The following is a 22,205-nucleotide window of genomic DNA, read 5'->3' as shown; positions in this document are numbered from 1 at the left end:
GTGGACGTCATGTCCCAACCCTATTTTTAGTTGACCGTGCTTCGCATGCTGGGTCATTTCGCTGCGTGTCCTACGAACGTTGTCTGTATTGGGTCCTTAGCTTCCCGTTTTCGCGTGGCCGTAGTATGGTGCCGCACTCGCCGACCTAGTGCGCTATGCGCTTTTCCTTTTCCTGGCGTCCGGTCAGCTCTCTACCCCGCACCGTTGTTCCCCGTACCGGACCCCCCCCCATTTCCCGTCCTTTCGTTCTTCTTTTTGGTGACACGATCGCCGCATGCCTGCCTCGTTGAGCGGACCCTCCTCTCATCTCCTTTATTTCCCCCTCCGCCACTCACGCAGGAAGCACACCATGGCTGTGCTTATCCCCACAGCATGAACCCTCTGTGTATCCCATTCACTCCACCTCCACCTCCGGTGTATTGCTTCCCACCTCCATTCTCCACTATAAATACCCTTGGTCTTTGTTCTTCTTCTTCATCCCATTCTCTTGCATTCACAGCATGGCTACGAGATCCAGTCGATGTTGTGAAGCTAGGTTCGCCTGTCTGAGGTGATGGTGTGATCTGAGGAGAAGAAAGGATCCGGTTCGTCGAAGAAGTTCAAGTTCCCTTGGTTAGTTGGCCTTAGGGTTTGTGATGTTTTACTTCTCAGTCGACTGTTTTTGGATCTGTTGGTGCTACGCCATGTTTTGGATAATCATTATCTTGTTGTTTCTCCATTGTCCTCGTCTATCTCGACTTCTGGATTAAGTCTCGGTTGTACCAAGTTGCTCTTAACCATGTATCCCTAGATCCCCGTGCGGTTTTGTATTCGAAGTCGTGTAATCTTTCGTGTAACCCCTGATCTACGAATGTAATCGCGTTTCCCCTTTTTCTGGTTCTAGCTTCGAATCTCGGGACGAGATTCTTTTTATGGGAGGTTGGTTGTAACACCCCGGTGTTACGAGCTTATTTAGCACCGCGATTTAGGCCTAAGAAATTTTTTTTTGAAACGAGTTTCTCGGATTTTAATTTTAAAACGTACTTGAGGCGATAAGCAAATCTTATGTGACTTAGTTTCGCGGACTCAAATAAACGCTCACGTTAAATTACTCTGTGAGTAAAGATATTTGGGAATGTCGAACGACGATGCTAGCGAACGATTTGTTATGTTAGATTAAGCATGAAAAGCCACTCTTATAAATAAAATAAAATTCATTAATAAATAGAACGATATATATATGCTCATGGGTTTATTTTGATAAGCACGAACTGATTAAGTGAGAGAGAGCGCAGCAGCCTCATTTATTTTCCTGACGTACAGCGTGCGCGTTGCAAGACAATTATTCACCGTCTCGTCCATGCTATTATTGTCCTACACCCGACGTATCTGCAGTGCCTACAACTGTGCCGCTCAGTCATGTTGTAGCAACATAAGTTTACAGCACAAGCAGCCGAGTGAAACTGCTGCAGCAGACCTTTTCCTCCCCGCCGCTGTTCCCTTTTATTTTCCTCGATCTCTGCCTCTGTCTACGATTGTCTCTGGCTGTTTCTCCTTACTGTTGCCTGCCACTACTGCCATCGATCAGTCATGTCTCTTGACAAGAAGATGTCAGACTGAATGCGCCATGTGTTACCAATGGATGCACCAAGAGCTTTCCTAGAAGCAGCAAATGCAGTACCAGGGTGATCAAAACTGCAGTCTAGTGCATGTGTAGACTCCTTAGCAGTTAGGCCATGGTAGAATGAATCCTGCAAAATGGCAAGCCCGAGCCCGCGCTTGCTCTGTCCTGCCTCTATCTGCTCTGTCTGCCCCATCTTGTCTTAGTCTGTTCTTTGTGCTACGCCATGCACTCTCTTCTCTCTCTCCTTTCGCTGTACTGCATAGGGACACCCCGACAGCCCACGTCTGCCCTCGTGCGTCTGTCTGCTGCTCTCGTGTGCCTTAAGCCAAGGACCGAGCTCCGTCTCCCTCGCCCTTCTCTGCTTGCCCCACGCCGAGCCCCGCGAAGCTCTCGGCCGTTGCCCCGCGCCGTTCCTTCCGGGACGGCCACAGCACTGATGTCCTTTCCGTGCGCCCGCGACCGCCCGCTCTTGCTACCAAGTCAGCCATCGCACCTCCATCGCGCCAACCCACCGTTGCCGACCCTTCCCACGCCGCGCGAGCACAGGCGCCCCGCTGCCGCAGCCCCACGCCACGTCCACGAACCGTGCCCGAGTCGTCGTGGTTGCATCACCGCCGAGGTCCGCGCCGCGTCTCACATCCGAGGGTAGCACAGCTTTTCCGTTGCCCTGTCTCCACCGCTCGCGCCTTCTTCCTCGAGTGCGCGCGGCACCGCTGTGGATCACCGCGCCTGGAGGGCCATGCCGCCGTGTGCCGAGGCTGCTGTCGCTGCGTCCCTCGCCCGCCGTCGTCGGTCATCTCCGCGTGAGCGCGCGCGAGCCCACGGCCGTTCCGAACCGCCACATCCTCCGTGCCGCGTGCCAGAGCCTCCTGCACCACCGCACCGCGCGTCGTCCAGCCGCCCTCGCCTGGCCGGCGTTACCGCGGTCGGCGTGCCCGCCTCCTCGGCTCTCGCGGGCCGGCTGCCTGGGGTCCGCTCGAGCCTTGCCGCGGCCTAGCGTGGTCGCGCAGGCTCCCCGGGCAGCTCGCCAGTGGGTGGTTCGCCGTCGTCGTGTCTTCCCCGACCCCAATGCGCCATTGCCGCCGCCGCCAGTCGATGCCCTGTGCCGTGCTCTGCTTTGTGGAGGTAGAAGAGGGTAAGAATCCATGACGGAAATTTATGTAGGGTCCTTGCTGCAAATACGTGACTTGTTTGAATAGTGCTCGTGGACCTCAGCGCGATTAGGGAAAGCATAAGGGGCCATTTCACAAAATTTCTGTCACCATGTCTGCTGGGCCGTCCGCGTGTGCCCATCCGCCGGGCCGGTTCGCCTGGGCCGCCTGCGCGCCACGCTGGGCCGCGCGCAGCTGCTCGCCGCCTGGGCCGTTCGCGCCCGCGTGGGCTGGTTGCTTGCAGCCTGGGCCGTTCGCGCCCGCGTGGGCTGGCTGCTTGCAGCCTGGGCCATTCGACTCGCCCAGGCGGCATGGCTGTTGGCTCTGTTCGTTTCTAAAAGCCTTTGTTAATTTAGTTGGAAATAAATTGTAAAATTCGTAGTGAATCCTAGAAAAATCGTAAAAATGCCAAACTAGTTTTGTTAGTCTCCTAAAATGGTGATCTACCTGCTAGTATGATTTGTTCACATAGTGGATAATATTCTTAGGAAACTATATAATTAATTAGAGATAATTAATATTAGGAAAAGGTAAACTTGTAGGAATTGGTATGGTAAATTGGTAATATTGTTGAATCTGAAAATTGTATAATAGACTCCTAGCAGTATTAGTTACCCGTCGTAATTTTTGTAGCTCCGGAATAACTAGTTGCTAATTAGATAATGATGTCTTATTTTGAATAGTGATAGAATAAAATATAGAAACACCGTCGGTTTATATAACTAAAATAGTTGTTGGGAAATAACGTCTTATTCGACAACATGGATACGTAGACCAGCGTTAGAACTAGCCCGTTAACTCGAGAGGCGTACGTCGTATTTTACGAGTCACGATTGCAGTTAATAAATTACATCTTTGCATGGCATTACATTGCATATCATAATAGGGACGTTGGTGGATCACGGAGTCGTCGGGAGTTGCTGGAGGAATGGTGCTTTTGGAGATCATGTCGCCATGATGGAAAGCTAACTTCTGATTATATTTTTTCCAGGCAAGCCCCGGTGCATAACCCCTACTTTCTGCAGTTTAAATTATATTTGTGCATTAAGTTTCAAGGAGTTGAATGAAACCCACTTGCATATATATCTTTATCCTATGAGTCTTACTAGTATGACAGGATCGTGTAGATTGCTATGCTACAGGACTCCGGTAGAAGTCGAGTGATTGCCTGTCACTCGCGAGATATAGGAAATAGGTCACTATATGATTATCACTTGGAATATATAAAATGGTGGAAAGAAAAATGGTGACCGGGCAGGGATGTGGTTTGGGTATTGGTGGGTGTAAGAAGTTGTGTCGCCGCGGAGGCGGGTCATAGCTTGGTTACACCGTTTTTCCCTGTCTGGTCAGTTAAGGACCGATCGTTGCATATGACTCTGGGCAGGTCACAGACTTATTATCCCGAGCACATACTTGTGTATGGGCGCTTGAAAAACTTGTTGCTCTCTTGTCGCGGATCCGGCTCTTTCCGGACCGACTATTAGGGTTTGTTTTTGGTGGAGGAGGTCCTTGCACCGTACTGAGTCCGGGACTCAGGGGCGGGGGCTTGGAGTCCCAGTTTGGACGGGGACTTGGACACCCGGGACAGGAGAGTGATGGGTTGGTCCTGCTTGTGCCTGGGGTACAAGCGGGGCGTGTGTTTTCGGGGTACCCAGCTGGGGGCATTGATTCACGAATCGCCGGGAAATCCGGTACGGCTTGTCTGCGGTTTAGCATCGTAGTAAGAACTGGAAGATGAAAGATGGAAGATGGACAAAGGAAATCTGATTGCTTACCACCTGCTTGAAAGTAGCACAGGTGCTTACATAGAATGGTTAGTTAATGAACCAATGCGGCTATTATTAAAAATCAATATAAGGACGCAGCTGAGTAATGCTTTCTGCAAATGCAACCCACAAACCAGATAGCCTTACATATCCTTGGAGTCTTTTCTTTCTCCTGCTGGGTAAGTCTTGCTGAGTACAATTGAGTACTCAGGGTTTTATTCCCCCTGTTGCAGGTGACAGGTGGACGCGTGAGCTGACCTTTGTGTGTGGATTCCTCCTGGTGGGCTCAGAGAGGATTTCCTTTACGCTGCGATGTAGTTTTTATTTATAACTCTCACCAAATGTTTTTTTATAAATGAAAGTTCATAACCTGTTGTAGTTTATTATCCACACTTCATCATGCCATGATTAGATATTTATTTCCGCTGTAATTCTGATCACATGTTTATATTCTGCTGTATATTAACTTGTTTATAACTCTGATAACATGATTTCATTCCGCTGTTAAATTAATAAATATTATACTCTGATGTGGTATTAAAAGTGATGTAAGAAATGGTTACGAGTGATGTAAGCTTTATTCTCTCATTTGTGATCCTGATGGCAAAAACGTGGATTTTCGGGTTCTCCCCTAGGGTGTGTCCGACGGAACCGAGTAATTTAGTGTTCTCCCTTGAGTGCTTAGTGTCTAATGGAAGACAAGCACTCCTGTGAGGCATTAGATTAGGCGGTTCTGCCACAGATTGTCAATATTAATCAATAGGGTGAGGATCATTTTCCCAAATTTGATCCAATCTAGATCACTTGCCAAAAATATTTAACTCGATTTGATCCAAGGACAAGATTCTTCACACCTCCAAATAAGGGTTATCTTATACCATGTTGAGTTAAACACTTATAGCTCATTTTCTAGATCAAACATTAGGTTTACAAGCCCACAAACATGTCATATGCTACCACTAGACCAAATTAAGCATAGAAGCAATAGTGGTAACATACAAACATCAAAGTCATTTGATTTTCATGAATGGGCCTATTAAATGTAAAAGATGACTAGATGTACTAAACATATCCTTAGCAAGGATGTATGCCATGTCAATCAACTTTTACTTTGGATTGCTCGAAGGAGAGGCATGCCATATAAGTGGGGAGGTGCATCAACACATATTTGAGAAATCCAATATGTTCAACTCATTTCTTAGCTTGCAAAACCTTTTCTCATCCAATGGCTTGGTGAATATATCGGCAAGTTAATCTTTGGTGCCTACACTCTTAATGCAAATGTCCCCTTTTTGTTGGTGATCTCTTATGAAATATTGGCGGACATCAATATACTTTGTTCTTGCATGTTAAGCCGGATTGTTGGTTAACTTGATTGCACTCTCATTGTCACATAGCAATGGCACTTTCTTGAACTTGATTCCAAAGTCCTTCAAGGTGGTCTTCATCCAAAGTATTTGTGTACAACAATTACCGACGGATACGTATTCGGCTTCGGTGGTTGATAATGCAACGCTATTTTGCTTCTTTGATGACTATGAAACAAGTGATCTTTCCAACAATTGATATGTGCATGAGGTGCACTTCCTTTCAACCTTGCATCCCGCATAATTCAAGTCAGAGTAACCAACTAACGCAAACTTTGGTCCTTTGAGATACCACAAACCAATATTTTGTGTATGCTTCAAGTACCTCAATATTCTCTTTGTAGCCTTCAAGTGACTTTCTCTTGGTGAGGCTTGAAATCTTGCACACATGCATACACTAAACATGACATCCGGCCTTGATACGGTCACATAAAGTAGGCTTCCAATCATAGACCGATACAATTTTTGATCCACCATATTGCCACTTGCATCACTATCCAAGTTACCATTTGTTCCCATTGGTGTACTAATGACTTTGCTATCACTCGTACCAAACTTCTTGAGCATATTTTTGATGTACTTGCCTTGACTCACAAATGTGTCATTCTTCAATTGCTTGATTTAAAGACCAAGGAAGTAACTTAACTCTCCACTCATAGACATTTCAAACTCATTAGCCACCATATTTCCGAACTCTTCACAAAAATCTTAATTGGTTGATTCAAATATGATGTCATCAACATCGACTTGCAACACAAATAAGTCTTTGCCAATCTTCTTGGTGAAAAGAGTGGTGTCAACCTTGCCCATCATGAACCCTTTAGAAAGTAGAAAGTTCCTCAATCTCTCATACCATGCTCTAGGTGCTTGCTTCAAGCCATACAATGCCTTCTTCAACTTCATGTCAAGAAGACAAATGATTAGAGGGGGTGAATAGCCTATTAAAAATTTCTATAACAACATAAAGACAAATGATTAGTCAATAAGATGGCAAAGCGAATTTTGCGCTAGTACTATACTTGGGGTTGCAAGCCACCTACCCAATTCTATTTTCTATGATCTCTAGTATATCACAACAAAGCTATGTCACTAATATACACCTAGGTGATCAACCTAGTGAGAGTAATACAATTAAATGATACACTATCTATTCTTAACTACCACTAGCTCTATCCAAGTAAATGTATAGTGAAATACAAGAGAGTGGTAGAGAGGTATATCGCCGTGGCAAGTGACTAATGAGTGAATACCAATGAATACCAAGGAGATAATCAAGACACAATGATTTTTCTTCCGAGGTTCACTTGCTTGCCGGCAAGCTAGTCCTCATTGTGGCGATTCACTCACTTGGAGGTTCACGCGCTAATTGGCATCACACGCCACACCCTCAATAGGGTGCTGCACAACCAACATAAGATGAGGATCACACAAGCCACGAGCGATTTACTAGAGTACCTTTTGGCTCTCCGTCGGGGAAAGATCAAGAACCCCTCACAATCACCACGATAAGAGCCGGAGACAACCACCAACCTCCGCTCGATGATCTTCACTGTTCCAAGCCATCTAGGGGGTGGCAACCACCAAGAGTAACAAGATAATCCACAGTAAAACCAAGTACCTCTAGATGCAAATACTCAAGCAATGCACTTGGATTCACTCTCAATCTCACAAAGATGATGAATCAATGATGGAGATGAGTGGGAGGGTTTTGGCTAAGCTCACAAGGTTGCTATGTCAATGCAAATGACCAAGAGAGTGAGTTAGAGCCGGCCAAACGATATTTATAGACATCCTAAACAATAGAGCCGCAGGCTCAATTATTGGGATAACAGCGGGACGACCGGACGCGTCAGGTGTGGTGACCAGACACGTCCGGTCGCTACGTCCGGTCATAGCCTGACCGCCACGTGTCCCTTTCAAATTGTTTAGCCTTTCGCGCCTAGCGGCTATCCGCTCAACAGTGATCGGACGCGTCCGGTGTGGCCGATCGGACGTAAGAGGGGTAGCGTCCGGTCGAGTCTAGAGAGCTCCCAAAGCCGCTCAACTACGACCGGACGTGTCCGGTGTGGCCGACCGGACGTAGGAGGGGCAGCGTCCGGTCGAGTCCAGAGAGCTCCTAGAGCCGCTCAACTGCGACCGAACGCGTCTGATGTGGCCGACTGAACGCACCCCTGCGTCCGGTCCTCTCTAGACCAACACTCGCGCCCCACGTCATCACGACTTGACGCTAAACAGTGATTGCTTAGCATCCGGTCACTGCTACAAGCCAGAGTCCCGTCACCTCGCCAACTCTGCCTGCGCCTGGCCAGAATACCGGACGCGTTCGGTATAGATACTTAAACGGGCTAAACAACTGTTTAAACGGCCGTTTAAGTGAACACGAGGTAAATCTAATTCAATTTTGTATGGATAAAGGCCCCGTTCGCTGGTCTGAATTTTGGCTGAAACTGACTGAAAAACACTGTTCCGGCTGAATTGTTGTGAGAGAAAAACACTGTTCCGGCTGAAAAAACAAGCCGAACAAGCCAAATTTAAGACAAGCGAACGGGGCCAATTTTGTATACTTAAGTTTATTATATTTATAAATGTGTACACTTGATATGTTACATGCATAAATATCTATATTTGGTTCTTTTCACATGCATATATATATATATATATACATACCAAAATAATTGATTTTTACTCGGATAAATATGTATAAATGCGAGAATACTTGATTTTTTACATGCACATATATAATTATATGTATTTTAAGTACAAAACCGTTTAGATCGTTTAACTTCGTTTAAACACCGTGTAAACAGCCTAAACGCTAAACAAAGGACGACCGTGTAAAGACCGTTTACCGTTTAGAAAAACATTGCAAAAATACAATTCTTACTTTTAAAGAGTCAAATAATTTCAAGTTATCTAAACCCATATGAAAAATATAAACATTTATGATACCAAATAAATATAATTAGATTATTTATAAAAATATTTTATAGTAAATCTATTAGAGACATAAATATTATTATTTTCTACAAACTTGATTATTTTTTTTTTAAAATTGTCTTGTCTTAAGTCTAGAATCGTATTTTTTTTTGGGACGGATCAATTATGCTTTTCAATAAAAAAAATCAGTATGCATATGTTTAATCCATCGGTAATAATGCCACCATGTTTTCCTATAAGACTGTCTCGATGAGGAGACCCAGACTCATTTTTGCCCTAAACGCTAGGCAAAAAAGCGTCCCCTCTCTCATCGCTATGCAAATCGTCGAGCTCGCCAACGCAGAAGCGGAGCTCGCCCGCGCAGAGGCGGAGCTCACCCGCGCCGTGGCCGAGGTGGAGCTCGCCCGCGCCCGCCGCAGGTGTTGGAGGAGGAGCGCGCGGCGAGGCGGGGAGCGGGGCGCGGCCGTCGGGGAGCGGGGATCCGAGGTCCTCCGCGCCGGGGCGGAGCTCGCCCGCGCCCGCCGCCGGTGTTGGAGGAGGAGTGCGCGTGGAGGCGAGGACGGACGAGGCGCGACCTCCGGCGGATTTGGGGATTTTGCGTTTGCGGTTGTTGGAGAAGCTCACTTTTGGGTTGTGATGTTTTTTCCTGTGCCGGACCTAAACTGAGATATAGGTGTTGTATTTAAGTCTCGTGGTTGGAGTCGGTCTAAGAAAAAGAGAGAAAAAAAAAATGGTCGCAGGCGGCGAAGGACGTGATAACAAGAGAACAAAAGAGCTTTTCAAGAAAAAAAAAAACAAGAGAACAATAGAGGGAAAGAAATGCTCCTGGAAAAAAAACAAAAAACAAAAGCAAACACGAAGTCCACCGTTTCATCCTCTTCCCCCAATCCGTCCGACGACGGCTACCGGAACCCTTCCTCCGGCGGCCGGCCACAACGAGCCTCGGGCACCACAAATCCTACCCGTCGAATCGTGCGTCTCGCTGAGCCTCGATCCGATCCCGGCCACGCCGATCCCGCGTCGGTCGTCCGAATCCGGTGGATTATCTCCATCGCCGGGTGTTCATTTGGGCCGGGGGAGCTGGGGGGTGGGGGTGGGTATTTGGTGCCTTGAGTTGCTGCTCCCGCCCGTCGATGCTTGGTTAGCAGAGGCGGCGGCGGTACCATGTGGCAGTGCCTGGATGGAGTGAAGCACCTACTTGGCGTGCTTCTCAAGTGCTGCGACATCGACCTCAAGCAGCCCAAGGGCCTCGAGGATCCGGAGGTGCTTGCTAGGGAGACCGTGTGTACGTCCAAGCTGCTTCCCCGTTTCCGTTGCTGCCACCAATTCTTCGTTCCTAGTACCATACCATAATCAATTGTCTTCTGTTTGTCTTACTGCCTGGTCTGCGTGTAAAACTTTACCCGCAGTTAGCGTGAGCGAGGTCGAGGCGTTGTATGAGCTGTTCAAGAAGATCAGCAGTGCCGTGATTGATGATGGGCTGATCAACAAGGTTAGTGGGTGATTACCGCTGTTTTCTTTCTTCTCTGAGGAAAATGAATACACCTTTCTTGTTCTATGTATATACACATGATCGTGATGAGTAATCTGGGTTGTGGTGCTCATGTCCTGGCATTTTGCAGGAGGAGTTTCAGTTGGCGTTGTTCAAGACTAATAAGAAGGAAAGTTTGTTTGCTGATCGTGTAAGGCTACTTTGCACACTGTTTCTGTTTTGCTGTTTGTATTTTGTAGTTGTGCAATGAAAAATATTATAGCACTATTAGTGGTATTCAGTCATGATCAAGTATTTTTTGATTGAAGCTACAGTATCAACAACATAAGGCTGCACTCTTTTAACTGTCCCTTTTCTACAATGACACAGTTCATACTCACAATCACTTGCATAGTTGCATTCAAACCATCTGAACCCACCTATTCTCTGCTTTACTACACCTGCCAAACAGAACTTTTAATAATGAGATAATCATTTAAGCCTGCTGTGTTCATATGTCACTAACTGTGTCCAATGAAAAATAGTCAAGTGAGATCCTGTGGATGCATACTTTTGTTCAGTGTATTAATATAACCATTGTCATTGTTCTTGCAGGTATTTGACTTATTTGATACAAAACACAATGGAATTCTTGGATTTGAAGAATTTGCCCGGGCACTCTCAGTATTTCATCCCAATGCTCCCCTGGATGAGAAGATTGAGTGTAAGTTCACGATACTTAGGGCATAAGCACAGTTTGTTTGATTCCAAAATAAGGCATGAACATAACAGCAGACTTTATGTTGATGTGGTCCAGATTAGTATAGTTCAAAAATAAATAATGAATGCCAACATAGTGCAAGATGATACAGTGTTACAAATGACACTTCCTATTTCATAGTTTCTTAAGCCAACTTATGAGAGTAGAAATAGACTTAGCATTATTATTGCATAAATATCTATGTTCTGTACTAAGAGATATAACTTGATGTTTACTGATACATGGTTTTGTAAAGAACCACTTTGATATTCACCACCTCTATCCAGAAGTTCTGCTAATTGGCTCCTAATATAATAGTTCCATGCCAAAATGTGACAACTAATTCTAATGCTACAACTCACGAAATTAGCATCATAATGTGTTACAACTTACAACTACCTACTGTGTTTTTTCGCTGCAGCAATTACTATATGCCAGTCTTAGATATAGATGGCCTAGAGAAGTTTGAGTTAGTCTGCAATTAGATGTCATTTTGGGTTTTCAAGGCAACCAAATTTTCCTATGATTCCTTATTTGTAGTGATGGTAGACAGAAATTTGGTGAAAACTATGTCAAAAAGAAACTATTAAGCACTGTTTGGCAGAGCTGTATTTGTAGCTCCAGGAAATCCTGGATCTGGAGCTACAGGCATGTCTAGTGCATTTACACGACTCGTTTCATTTATAGTTTAGATTAGATATAAATATTTAAACCACTTTAATTTAGTCTATAAACTGCAGATCCAGCATAGATCTCAGAGTTGGAGCTGTGCCAAACGGACCCTAATTCCTCCTGTATGCATTTAGCTACCTTGGCATGTACAGTTAAATCAGATTGGGAGGAGTAATAAGTGTTAAGAAGTTACTTGTATTGTCTCAGATTGTGATCTTTTTATAGATTTGTGTACTTTAGATGCCATCTGAGGACTAGTGGTCTCTCATGGGGGAATGTCAATATGGGTTGTATACTTTTATTGTATTGTATTGTAACTCTCTTGTTGTTTAGTAGTGCACAGTGATGCATAAGCAATTGCATTAATTTGTTTTTAGCATATGCCCGTGTTCTTTCTTTCTTCTGCATTATGCCTGCTTTTATTCTTTTTTTTTTGTATTCGAGGGGAAAATATCCCTGCTGACTTTACAATCCTTGCAGTTTCATTCCAGCTATATGACCTCAAGCAACAAGGCTTCATTGAAAGACAGGAGGTATTTAACTAATCTATTTGCTATGTTGCTTAGCATGTTTGTAGGGTTACATGGTTTTGTTTTAACAAATGTTTTACAATCCTGACACTGGCTGGTATAATCGAATTGGCTAGTTTCCAGTTGTTTTCTTATCAAATCGTTTGCCTTCACTTTTCCTTCATGTTTAAGTTCTTTGCTATTCTATTTTACTTCCCTTATAACTAATGGTCACATATCTTCAGAATTAATGTATAGGCAAACCCAGTTCCAGCTGGCTAAATGCTATCGTACCATCACCCTAAAAAGAATCTGGATTACCATCTCTTTCTGCTTTCCATTTGTAGGATAGTTCAAAGATTTTCATATATTTAGTTAACTTGAATCATAGTTTCCCTCAAATTTGTACTGTGGCTGCATGCTGTAGTTCTCAACCTCGTTCTTTGTATATTGTTTTGACTTGTTAACAAAAAGACCCATATTCTACATCTATAAGCTTGGATTGCTTTGTTGCTGGTTAAGAGAGATTTTGTGCCAATTGATCTATATGTTAAAAGGATGTACGTTAACTTGAGTTTGTACGCTGTACGGTGGTGCTGCAAACAGACAGCCACAAATTTACATCATATGATCCCTTGCTTGTGCTTATTAGATTATAAGGTAAGGCTGAAGCCATCGCCATAAAGTTACACCAACATCCTTTGATCCCTATTTTCATTAGTAATATCTTTTATACATCAACATTTCTGTTATTCTTATTAAAGCCAGATAATTAACCGTGATTCATTTTATGCTCGTTTACTAAAAAAAGGCATTGATCTTAATGCATTCTGTATCTAATAATTTCCTTGTTTTGTTATTAGGTAAAGCAAATGGTTGTTGCTACACTTGCGGAGTCAGGAATGAATCTTTCAGATGAGGTCATAGAGAGCATCATTGATAAGGTGTGCTGAGATGTTTGTATCGACATACTCCCTCCGTTCCAAATTATAAGTCGCTTTGACTTTTTTGATTAAGCCATTTTGCTATGTATCTAGACATATAATATCTAGATGCATAGCAAAATGGATATACCAAAAAGTCAAAACAACTTATAATTTGGAACGGAGGGAGTACTTGTCTGGCTATTTCTTTTCCACGTAGAGCCCTTGTGGACTTATATTGAAAAATCGTGAAAACAGTGTGTCGAGCCAATTAAGAGCCCATAGATTCTTAGGAATGCTTGAGATTATAATCAGGGAGTTTGGAGAGCAGCTGTAACTAACAGTACGACACAACCTATGGCTAGACAACAATGGGATAGACGAATGGGTTGGTTGGGGTTTGGAAGCACTGTGGATGTGCGGTCACTGGCTGGTCAGCTGGGTAGCAGTTCCAAACGAAGCATGTTACGAAGCAGTGGCAACAAGGTGCCTCATATGCTGTCCAATTTGGTGAGAAAGAGGTTTAGTTTTTTTCTCTCTCGAACATGCAGGAGAGTTGCACATCTTTATTCTAAAGAGAAAATGAGGGGAAATAAACCCCCGTACAAGGCAACCTACTTACCTCCACTAGGAGATAAAAGAAGGTTTCAAGAAAAAAAATGCATAGGCTTATCACACAATATAAACACAAGAGCATGACCTGACTATGAATCCAAATTACTCTACACCCTCCACACGACCAAAGAATAAATCCTGATGTTTCCGAGCTTCAGCAAAACACCACATCCGCAGCTCTTCATTGAAAAACTATTGGGCAGCCAGCGAGGATGGAGAGGCACCATCAAATATATTCCTGAGATTCCATAGGGTCCAAGCTCCCAAGGCCACAGAACTGCTGAACCCTTTTCTTTGAGGCCTTCCATTTTTTTGGCTAGATTTCCTCCACAATCAGCAAAGCACTTATCATGGCGTCTAGGTACAGTGTGTTGGAGGACAGTAGGGGCCAGCAAATGATGCTACAATTGCCTAGCAAAAACACAGCTAGTAAGAATATGTTGCACCGTCTCCTCTTGATCACAAAGAACACACTGTTCGGGATGTCCAAGGCCCCATTTTGCTAACCAATCTACTGTCCAGCACTTGTTTTGAATCACAATACATAGGAAAACCTTGCACTTGGGAGGACCCATGATTTCCAGAGATGTTTCCAAGAATGATATGGCACCATAGAAGAATACCCTATAAGTAGACTTGGAAGTGAAGGTTCCACTCCCCTGATGCTGCCTGTAGTACCCATCTTCATCGTGGGAAAGAAAGAACAAAGTCTTCCAAAGAGTCCCAAACTTGCAAGTACTGAACCAAGCCCTCTAAAGAGAGACCCCCTTGAGTATCCATTATCCAAGCTAGTAAAGACCGAGACACCATGATGAAGTTGGTTTGTGTCTTAGTAATATTTCATATTATCATGGAAATCTTGGTACATGCACTGTTTAAAGTCAAAGTCATAGGATCCCATTCAGTTATTGTTTTGTATAATGGTTTCTGTTGTGCTGCTTCGGGTAGTTAAAGAATATATCAACTATTCTTCCCCTAATTTTCTATCTATATCTATTCCTACTACCCAAATCTCCATGAAGCAATGACATGCCGCCTGGCCTTCCTTGTTACAGTGGCTGTCTGCTATCATATTTGGAAATTAAGTTTGATAACAGAATCTTTGCAAACATCACTGTGCATTGAAGTTGTCACTCATAATATGTCTGTCCCCTTGACCGTTGTTGAATCAAGTTGGCTGATACCTTATATATGTAACCTTTCCTACATGACAGGATCAAGATACCCCAGGGGTTGAATTGGACTTATGAAAATTTTCACATGAATTCAAACCTATTACTTAGCCAAATTCACATATGTGCCTAGGAAACGAAAGCGTGACTATCCTATGCACAAAAACACCTAGTAGTCATTAATTATTTTAGTTAATACAATAAATATAGTTGTTTCTGTAAACAAGAAAATGTATTTAACTATAGCTATTATCAATAGTATCCTTTTTGTGCTGATTGATGCACTGTGCTGCACTTATTACTTAAGTCATACTCCAAACAAGTGAAAATGACAAGCTGCCAAAGGGTGTCTAGCTAAACTGGTTAGGTGGCCTCGGTGGCACTCCTCAGGTCTTGAGTTCGACTCCCTGTGGGAGCGAATTTCAGGCTGGGGTTAAAAAAATCTCCTCGTCTGTCCCACGGCCAAAGCACAGGTCAAAAGGCCCGGCTCGGTTGTCACAGGGCAACGGTGCCCCTGTGTCAGGGTGGGGCAGGGGTTCGATGGTTTTCTCGGCCTGTGTGAGAAGGTCTTCTCTCTTACAGCAATGCCCGGGGGTGGCTTACCCCCTGCAGGTCGAGTTTTTTTTTTGAAAATGACAAGCTGGTCGGTCTGTATGTGCTATTTGAATCTTCTTATTAAGTTTTTGTTCTTTTTTCTAAAAGACTTTTGAGGAGGCAGACACAAAGCATGATGGGAAAATTGACAAAGAAGAATGGCGCAATTTAGTAGTGAGGCATCCGTCTTTATTGAAGAACATGACACTACAATATCTCAAGTAAGATATTCTATTTTTTTTGTACGCTGTTAACTCTGTTTACCTGGAAATAACAAATACAACATTAAATACCACGATTTATTTAGATAATAGCAGAGCATATGAGATTATCTTGAATGAGCTAGTATTGTAAATTGTGGGTTCTATTTCAACCAAATCAATTTATGGTTGTAATCATACCAACTTTGTGTAGGGACATCACCACTACATTTCCGAGCTTTGTCTTCCATTCTCAGGTCGATGATACCTGAACTTCTGAAAACTAATGAATATCAGAAGGTGGACTGCTTGCTTTGCTATGCAAACTTTTCTGTGCTGATTTGATGGTTCAGCAGATCCCAGCGTCCTGAAGGCATCAAACCATTCATGTTGTTAATAACTTTTTTTTCTTGCTTTTTTTTTTAATTTTGAATTTTTGCTGAATTCTGTGTGAATTCCCCTTCTTTTTCCTCCATTGTTCTTTTATTCTATTTCCGTTTTGATGGCCAGTAGCGATCGAGTCAGTTGATGTGTGTACAAAGCTGCAGCTGATGCTGCCTGTCAGTGAATCGTATGTTATGTGAGGAAGATTTCAATTGTATATGCAACTTCTGTGCCACAATAGTTGCACATATTTCTACTTTCCTTTGTAATTTCTATCTGTTATATTTTCTTTCCAATATAGTCAATTTCTTGAACTGAAACTATATTACTCATGAGCATGGATAAATTTAGGTTAGATAGATGATGATGTTTTTACCCCTAGTAATCAGCACCATATGATTTCCATGTTTTACATTAAATTACCAGGGTGCAATTAACTTTTGTAGACATGTAAGTACATGTTAAATAACATTCATGACGCTAAGGTGCATACACATGTATTTCAAATATTATTGGAAAATTGCATTGTCCAAATCCCACTGGACTCATAAAAAAACAATGATTCAAGCCTAAACACTATGTAGACTGCAGTAGCTAGGACTATAAAAGGCTAAAAGACTTATGAATTGCTCGAAATATAAGCTAGACTAGTAAGAATCTAAGATCAACTCGAATAACAAACGTGCCAAGTTTGAACCCATTTGACAGGCTCTAGCCTGAGGCGGTGAGCTGCCTCGCTCGAGCTCGGGTCATTTTTACAGCATTTGTTTGCCGCCCGCCGCTCGTCTTCCTTATCCACCCACGAAGCCATGACTAAAAATATTGTCGACTATACTATTCATTGACCGGTATGTAAGCCAAATACGAAGCGCCAATACAGCCCCACCCGCCCGCGCCTGCGGTCCACCCAGAGAAGCGCAAGCGCTCCTGAGCCGCCGTCCACCGAATCCCCGACCGCGCCCGGGCGCCCCTCGACCTCCGTTCTCCGTGGCGGCGTGCCGGCCATCCGCCCTCCACCCTCGCCCCTCCCGTCGACGACCTCGTACCCTCCGTCCTCGGGCCTCGGCTAGCTCCTGCTGGGCGCTGGGTAGCGGGCTCGTTCGTCGGTGCTGTGCAGATCCACCAGCGCCCCGCCTTGTTCTGTGCTGCAGCTTGGCGCTGCGTCACTGACCAAGTGCGCCTCTGCCAGACGGCCGACGGCCAGCACCGCAGTTCGCAGGGCCGCTGGTGCCTTCTCTTGTCTGGCAGCAACAGCAGCACAGCCCGGAGTCGCCCAAGCCCCCTGTCCCTGCTGCACAGTGAGTCAGTGTGATTGTTTGATTTGTAATTTTTGTTGCACCTTATGCCGATACTGTTTTGTTAGCTTCGTCAGTTGCACACATTCTCAATTTGTCCTCCTTATTAAGTGCGAATTCAGGAATCCATTTGTCACTCCTTAAATTTGTAGCGAACTTGTAACTTGTTTAAGATTTGAAACCAATTTGGCACAGAATTTACTCTGTTGCTCAAGTGCATCATTTAGTTCTACCTATATATGCATGTGATTATTTTTTTATTATATGTTACATTTACCTTATCACCAATTTTGCGTGATTATATTTTTATGAGTTACTCTCATGTTGTAACTTGTTAGCAAATATATACAAGTGGCCTAAATATCTATGCTTGGGCTTAGCATTATGAAGTAAACGAGTATAATCAGCGCCCCGTCCTGCTGCGTTTCAGGTCTGCCACTGCCCCTCGCTGTTGCTGTGGGCAAGGCGAAGTGCTCTCCCGTTCTCAATGGGGCACAGTTTCTTTTCGATGCAACGGATAGCCTCTCGCTCGGTGGGACATCAGCTATTCGATTGTTTATTGCTTCCAAGGATTTTCCCCCCACTTCTCCCCTAATTATCCTGTGCAAAATTGCAGTTTTTTCCTTGCCCATCCCTCCTGACTGTTCCGATAATCCAGAACCATTGCGTTTTCCCTCCAATTTTCTAGCTTAATATCGCTCCTTTTTGCCTAGGGTTTGCTTGGTAGGAGATGGTACAGCTCTGCCACGAAGGGGGGCCCTTCGATCGCTGGCGTAGGCAACATCATTGCTGTCGCATCAGGCAAAGGCGGCGTAGGCAAGTCCACCACTGCAGGTCTACATTTCTCTTAACACTAGAATAGCTCGCATTTGTCCAATTCTTTTTTCAGATTTGATATTGGTGTAGATGGCTTTAAGGATGATGTGTTGTGATTGTAGAGCTTGAATCTTTTAGATCTGTTTGGAGGTATATTGAAACCAAAAGTTGGGCTGTGCTAAAGATACTTCCTAGTTCTTATTAGCTATCTTGAAGCAGAAATGGTTCTTAACTTGAGTCGAGGATAGATGCCAATGATTTAGGTGCATAATTTCTGTTTTAACTTTTAAACAATGATGGCAATACAAAAGCTAGCGGTTGTCTTCTAGTCATATTTCTTGAGTTCCTGCTCCATTTTTGTTTCTTTCTGTTCACTAGAGTTTAAATTCCTCCTTCATATTGGCAATTGTATTTGTGCAGTTAACATTGCTGTAGCACTTGCCAAGGAGTTTAAGCTTCAGGTTGGTTTGCTAGATGCTGACATATATGGACCATCCATTCCCACAATGATGAATCTCCATGCTAAGCCTGAAGTAAGTGAAGGTATTTGTTGGATCTCTTTCAGCACATACTATGGTGTACACCATATGCCTTCTTATATACGTTAAAACTCGTCAGGCTATACACCTAGGACTTTGGTTGTCTTGTTTAGATTTTTTAGATCCCTCTTTTATCATGATACTGTTGCATGTCAAAATTTGATCTGTGTAAATTGAATTATATCAGAAAAAATGAAGAAATATTTACAGGACACAACCTTGCTAAATTAAAAGTACAAGTCAAAAGACTATGCTGAAAGAACCAAAGATAAGTTTGTTTTTAGAACTTTGGTTGCTCATTTTTCCCTGATATCTTTTCTCTTGCTACATGATTAAACAAAACTGTTCATCTTCTTTTCATGGCTGCGCTATTTTTTTTTTAACTAAATGGTGCTTGACTCGCTTAGGGCTTGTTTGGTTTGGTGGGGATTGGAGGGTGATTAAATCCCTTGCAAGTCAAAAGCCCTCTCATCCCCTCCAATCCACTTGGGGAGGGGATTGAACAAGACCTTGGCTAGACTACAATGATAGTTTCATTTTTTAAGGTGATTGAATTTAATTAAATGAACATCAATTAATTGGCCATTGGCCCATTGCACTAGTTTTGTTCAGTTGAAACCACAAACCATCAAACTTATTACCTTTTGACCAAGTTTGATAAACATCAGGCAGTCCCAAATTAACATGGGAAAGCGTTTTGCACTGGTCGCAATTTTAATCTATGTCTAGCTGAGCAGTGAGCTAAATATAGCTGTTTGGGAATGTAATTCTTCACTATTCTTTAATACATGTACACCGATTACCCTGCCAAGCCTGTTTAACCTCTGGTAAAATAATTCCTGGATACTAGCATGCCTATAATACGGGTACCTTTTTTTTAACTACAGTTATGTTTGCTGTTTCTTTGTGGGTTTGTACTGATTTTTAATTACATGTATTTTTTGCAGACATGAAGATGATTCCAGTTGAGAACCATGGTGTGCGATGCATGTCCATTGGTTTTCTTGTAGACAAGACGCACCAATTGTTTGGAGAGGTCCTATGGTTTGTCTTTGCATGTGCTTCTGTTAACGTCTCCTTTGAAGTGTCAGTAAATCCTTTGGGCATTTATCATGTCAAGCATTTCCTTTTCTGTTGCATGTTTAGCGCATAAAAACATAAACTGAATTGTAAACATGCATATTATCGTGAAAATATGTTAATATGGAAACAAACAACTGTTGCAGCTTTGGCTACTTTCTGTTCTTGCATCTTTAATGCAAGAAAACTGGTCTAGGGTTAGGATCCAGAAGGGCTGGTGTATGTGAACACTTTTATGTTATATTTTCACTCCATGCAGGTGATGTTACGATTAAATCTTATAGATGGTGAAATGGCTAATTTGATATTTCTTTAATTACTGCTCAAAGAAAATAATTTTTTGTTGAAGTTGATTGAAATATGTAATGATGGTTAATTGGCTTTTGTTATATTCGAATCAGTTGCCATGAGTAGTCCTTTAAATAGATATAATGCTGTAGTTTCATATTTATTTGTGTTCTTTTGTCATGTTCTATGTTGGTAATACTACTTTTCTCTTGGTATATCAGGTGATGAGTGCTCTTGAGAAGATGACAAGGGGAGTTGCTTGGGGGGACCTTGATATTCTTGTTGTTGATATGCCCCCAGGCACTGGTGATGCTCAACTATCGATGTCCCAAAGGCTTCGGTTATCTGGTATTTATACATCTGCCTATGAAGCTGTAAATGCTGATTGGATACAGATTTTAGATTTTAGTTTTTACATATTGTTTCTGCAGGTGCTTTAATTGTTTCAACTCCTCAAGATATTGCTCTTATTGATGCTAGAAGAGGAGCCAACATGTTCTGCAAAGTTCAAGTTCCTGTACAGTCTGTTTAACTTAGTCTATCTTTTTGTCTCCATAACTGTTTGTCTGTATCACATTTTAAATTTCTATTTCAAGTTATAATTCTTCAGTTTATTCTCTTAGTTTTTTTTTTCCTAAACTTCGTCAGTTACTGTTTTGTAGTTGATTGTATGTCAACCCTGAAAATAAGGGTATCACTTATCCACCTTAAGAACATGCACATTTCATTTTACTGATTCAAAATTCTTCATTATGCCTTTCCCATTGTCCAGTATATCTAGTTTTCACATCACAGCTGAGTATTTTGGTTTCACAGATTCTGGGATTGGTTGAGAATATGAGTTGCTTTAAGTGCCCAAAATGTGGTGAGAAATCTTACATCTTCGGGGAAGGTGGAGCACAGAGAACTGCAGAGGAAATGGACATGAAATTACTTGGTGATGTGAGTGAATCTTGTCATAATTGATTTCAATTGGCACCAATTCTTAAGTTGTGATGATTATACTCGTCTCTTTTATATCTGAGAAAGGATGAATCTTTTTCGAAGATTAGACTGTTACTTCAATTTCTAGATATCATGAATTTCAGATGTAGAGAGCATTCTGTTAGGAATGAACACCCTAAATTTGGTTTTACTGCAGATGGATAATTGGCTTATCAGTTTTATATATGTTTTATTTACATATGCGTATGAGCTTATGCTACACAGCGGTTGTTTTTTGTCAATAGGTACCTCTTGAAATCAGCATCAGAACAGGTTCAGATGAAGGCAAGCCTATCGTTGTGTCATCACCAAACTCTGCATCAGCGCAGGCGTACGTAAATGTTGCTGAGAAGGTGACTCAAAGGCTCAATGAGCTAGCAGAGGAGCGACGGATGGGCCCAGAAATCTTACTTTGAGAAATTCAGGCCGCTTTTGTACACACCTTCCCTGTTTGTTTCACGCTACGGCGGGAAAGAAATTATATCTACGGATAAGTAGATTGTCTCTTTCACGCTAGGGCGGCAAAGAAATTATATCTACTGATAAGTAGATTGTTGTTGGAAGTAAACTTTAAATTTTATCAGTTGGGCTGGAAATTTACTGAAATAAACCTCTGCTGGCAACCTTGTCTTTGTCATGCATGTCCTTTGTCTAGTCTCTGCGTTCTGCATGACTCGTTGAGTGATGACTATGTATAATATTATTATGTGGACCGTGCTTTTTTTTTTATCATGTGGACTGCTTTTGGCATGCATGTAGTATTATTATCACTTTTCCACCTGTGCACATGTTTATTTGGCATCTAGGGCTGCTGCCTAGTAGTGTGTGTAGGCTCGAAGAGAGGTCATAGGGGTGTTAGCGGGCTGATGCTATTCTAGCGGGCTGCGCCATCGTGTCTGACGAGTGGCCCAAGCATGGCCCTGGTCCCCTCCCCTCCTCTTTTTCTAAATAAAAAAAAAATCCGCTCTTCCACGTACTTGATTTTATCCGCTCACTTCCTATTTGGTCACCTGTCGGCTGCCGCCTCCAGCACTCGACTGCTGGCCAACCAGGCGTGGCGCGCGACCGCCTCTGACCAT

The 22,205-nt window shown here is 43.1% G+C and overlaps 2 protein-coding genes across 2 annotated transcripts; both read left to right on the top strand.

The window, feature by feature from the left end:
• The first annotated feature begins 9,630 nt into the window (after nucleotides 1-9,630).
• On the top strand, nucleotides 9,631-16,438 carry LOC136522722 (calcineurin B-like protein 3). The gene is made up of 8 exons (XM_066516535.1): nucleotides 9,631-10,109; nucleotides 10,234-10,316; nucleotides 10,447-10,506; nucleotides 10,911-11,019; nucleotides 12,208-12,260; nucleotides 13,100-13,180; nucleotides 15,649-15,761; nucleotides 15,955-16,438. The coding sequence occupies exons 1-8, from the start codon at nucleotides 9,989-9,991 to the stop codon at nucleotides 16,010-16,012; spliced, it is 678 nt and encodes a 225-aa protein (XP_066372632.1). The 5' UTR covers nucleotides 9,631-9,988; the 3' UTR covers nucleotides 16,013-16,438.
• A 525-nt stretch (nucleotides 16,439-16,963) lies between these two features.
• LOC136538595 (iron-sulfur protein required for NADH dehydrogenase, mitochondrial-like) lies at nucleotides 16,964-21,780 on the top strand. The gene is made up of 9 exons (XM_066530547.1): nucleotides 16,964-17,422; nucleotides 17,850-17,951; nucleotides 18,133-18,253; nucleotides 18,656-18,778; nucleotides 19,722-19,810; nucleotides 20,364-20,490; nucleotides 20,574-20,659; nucleotides 20,959-21,084; nucleotides 21,372-21,780. Exons 2-9 carry the CDS (start codon nucleotides 17,907-17,909, stop codon nucleotides 21,540-21,542), a joined length of 888 nt encoding a protein of 295 aa, XP_066386644.1. The 5' UTR covers nucleotides 16,964-17,422; nucleotides 17,850-17,906; the 3' UTR covers nucleotides 21,543-21,780.
• Nucleotides 21,781-22,205: the final 425 nt, after the last annotated feature.

The sequence above is a fragment of the Miscanthus floridulus genome, chromosome 2, assembly GCF_019320115.1.
Source record: "Miscanthus floridulus cultivar M001 chromosome 2, ASM1932011v1, whole genome shotgun sequence".
In the NCBI taxonomy this organism is placed as follows: Eukaryota; Viridiplantae; Streptophyta; class Magnoliopsida; order Poales; family Poaceae; genus Miscanthus; species Miscanthus floridulus.
Note: the sequence above shows the minus strand (reverse complement) of the source record. Positions and strands in the feature narration are given on the sequence as shown.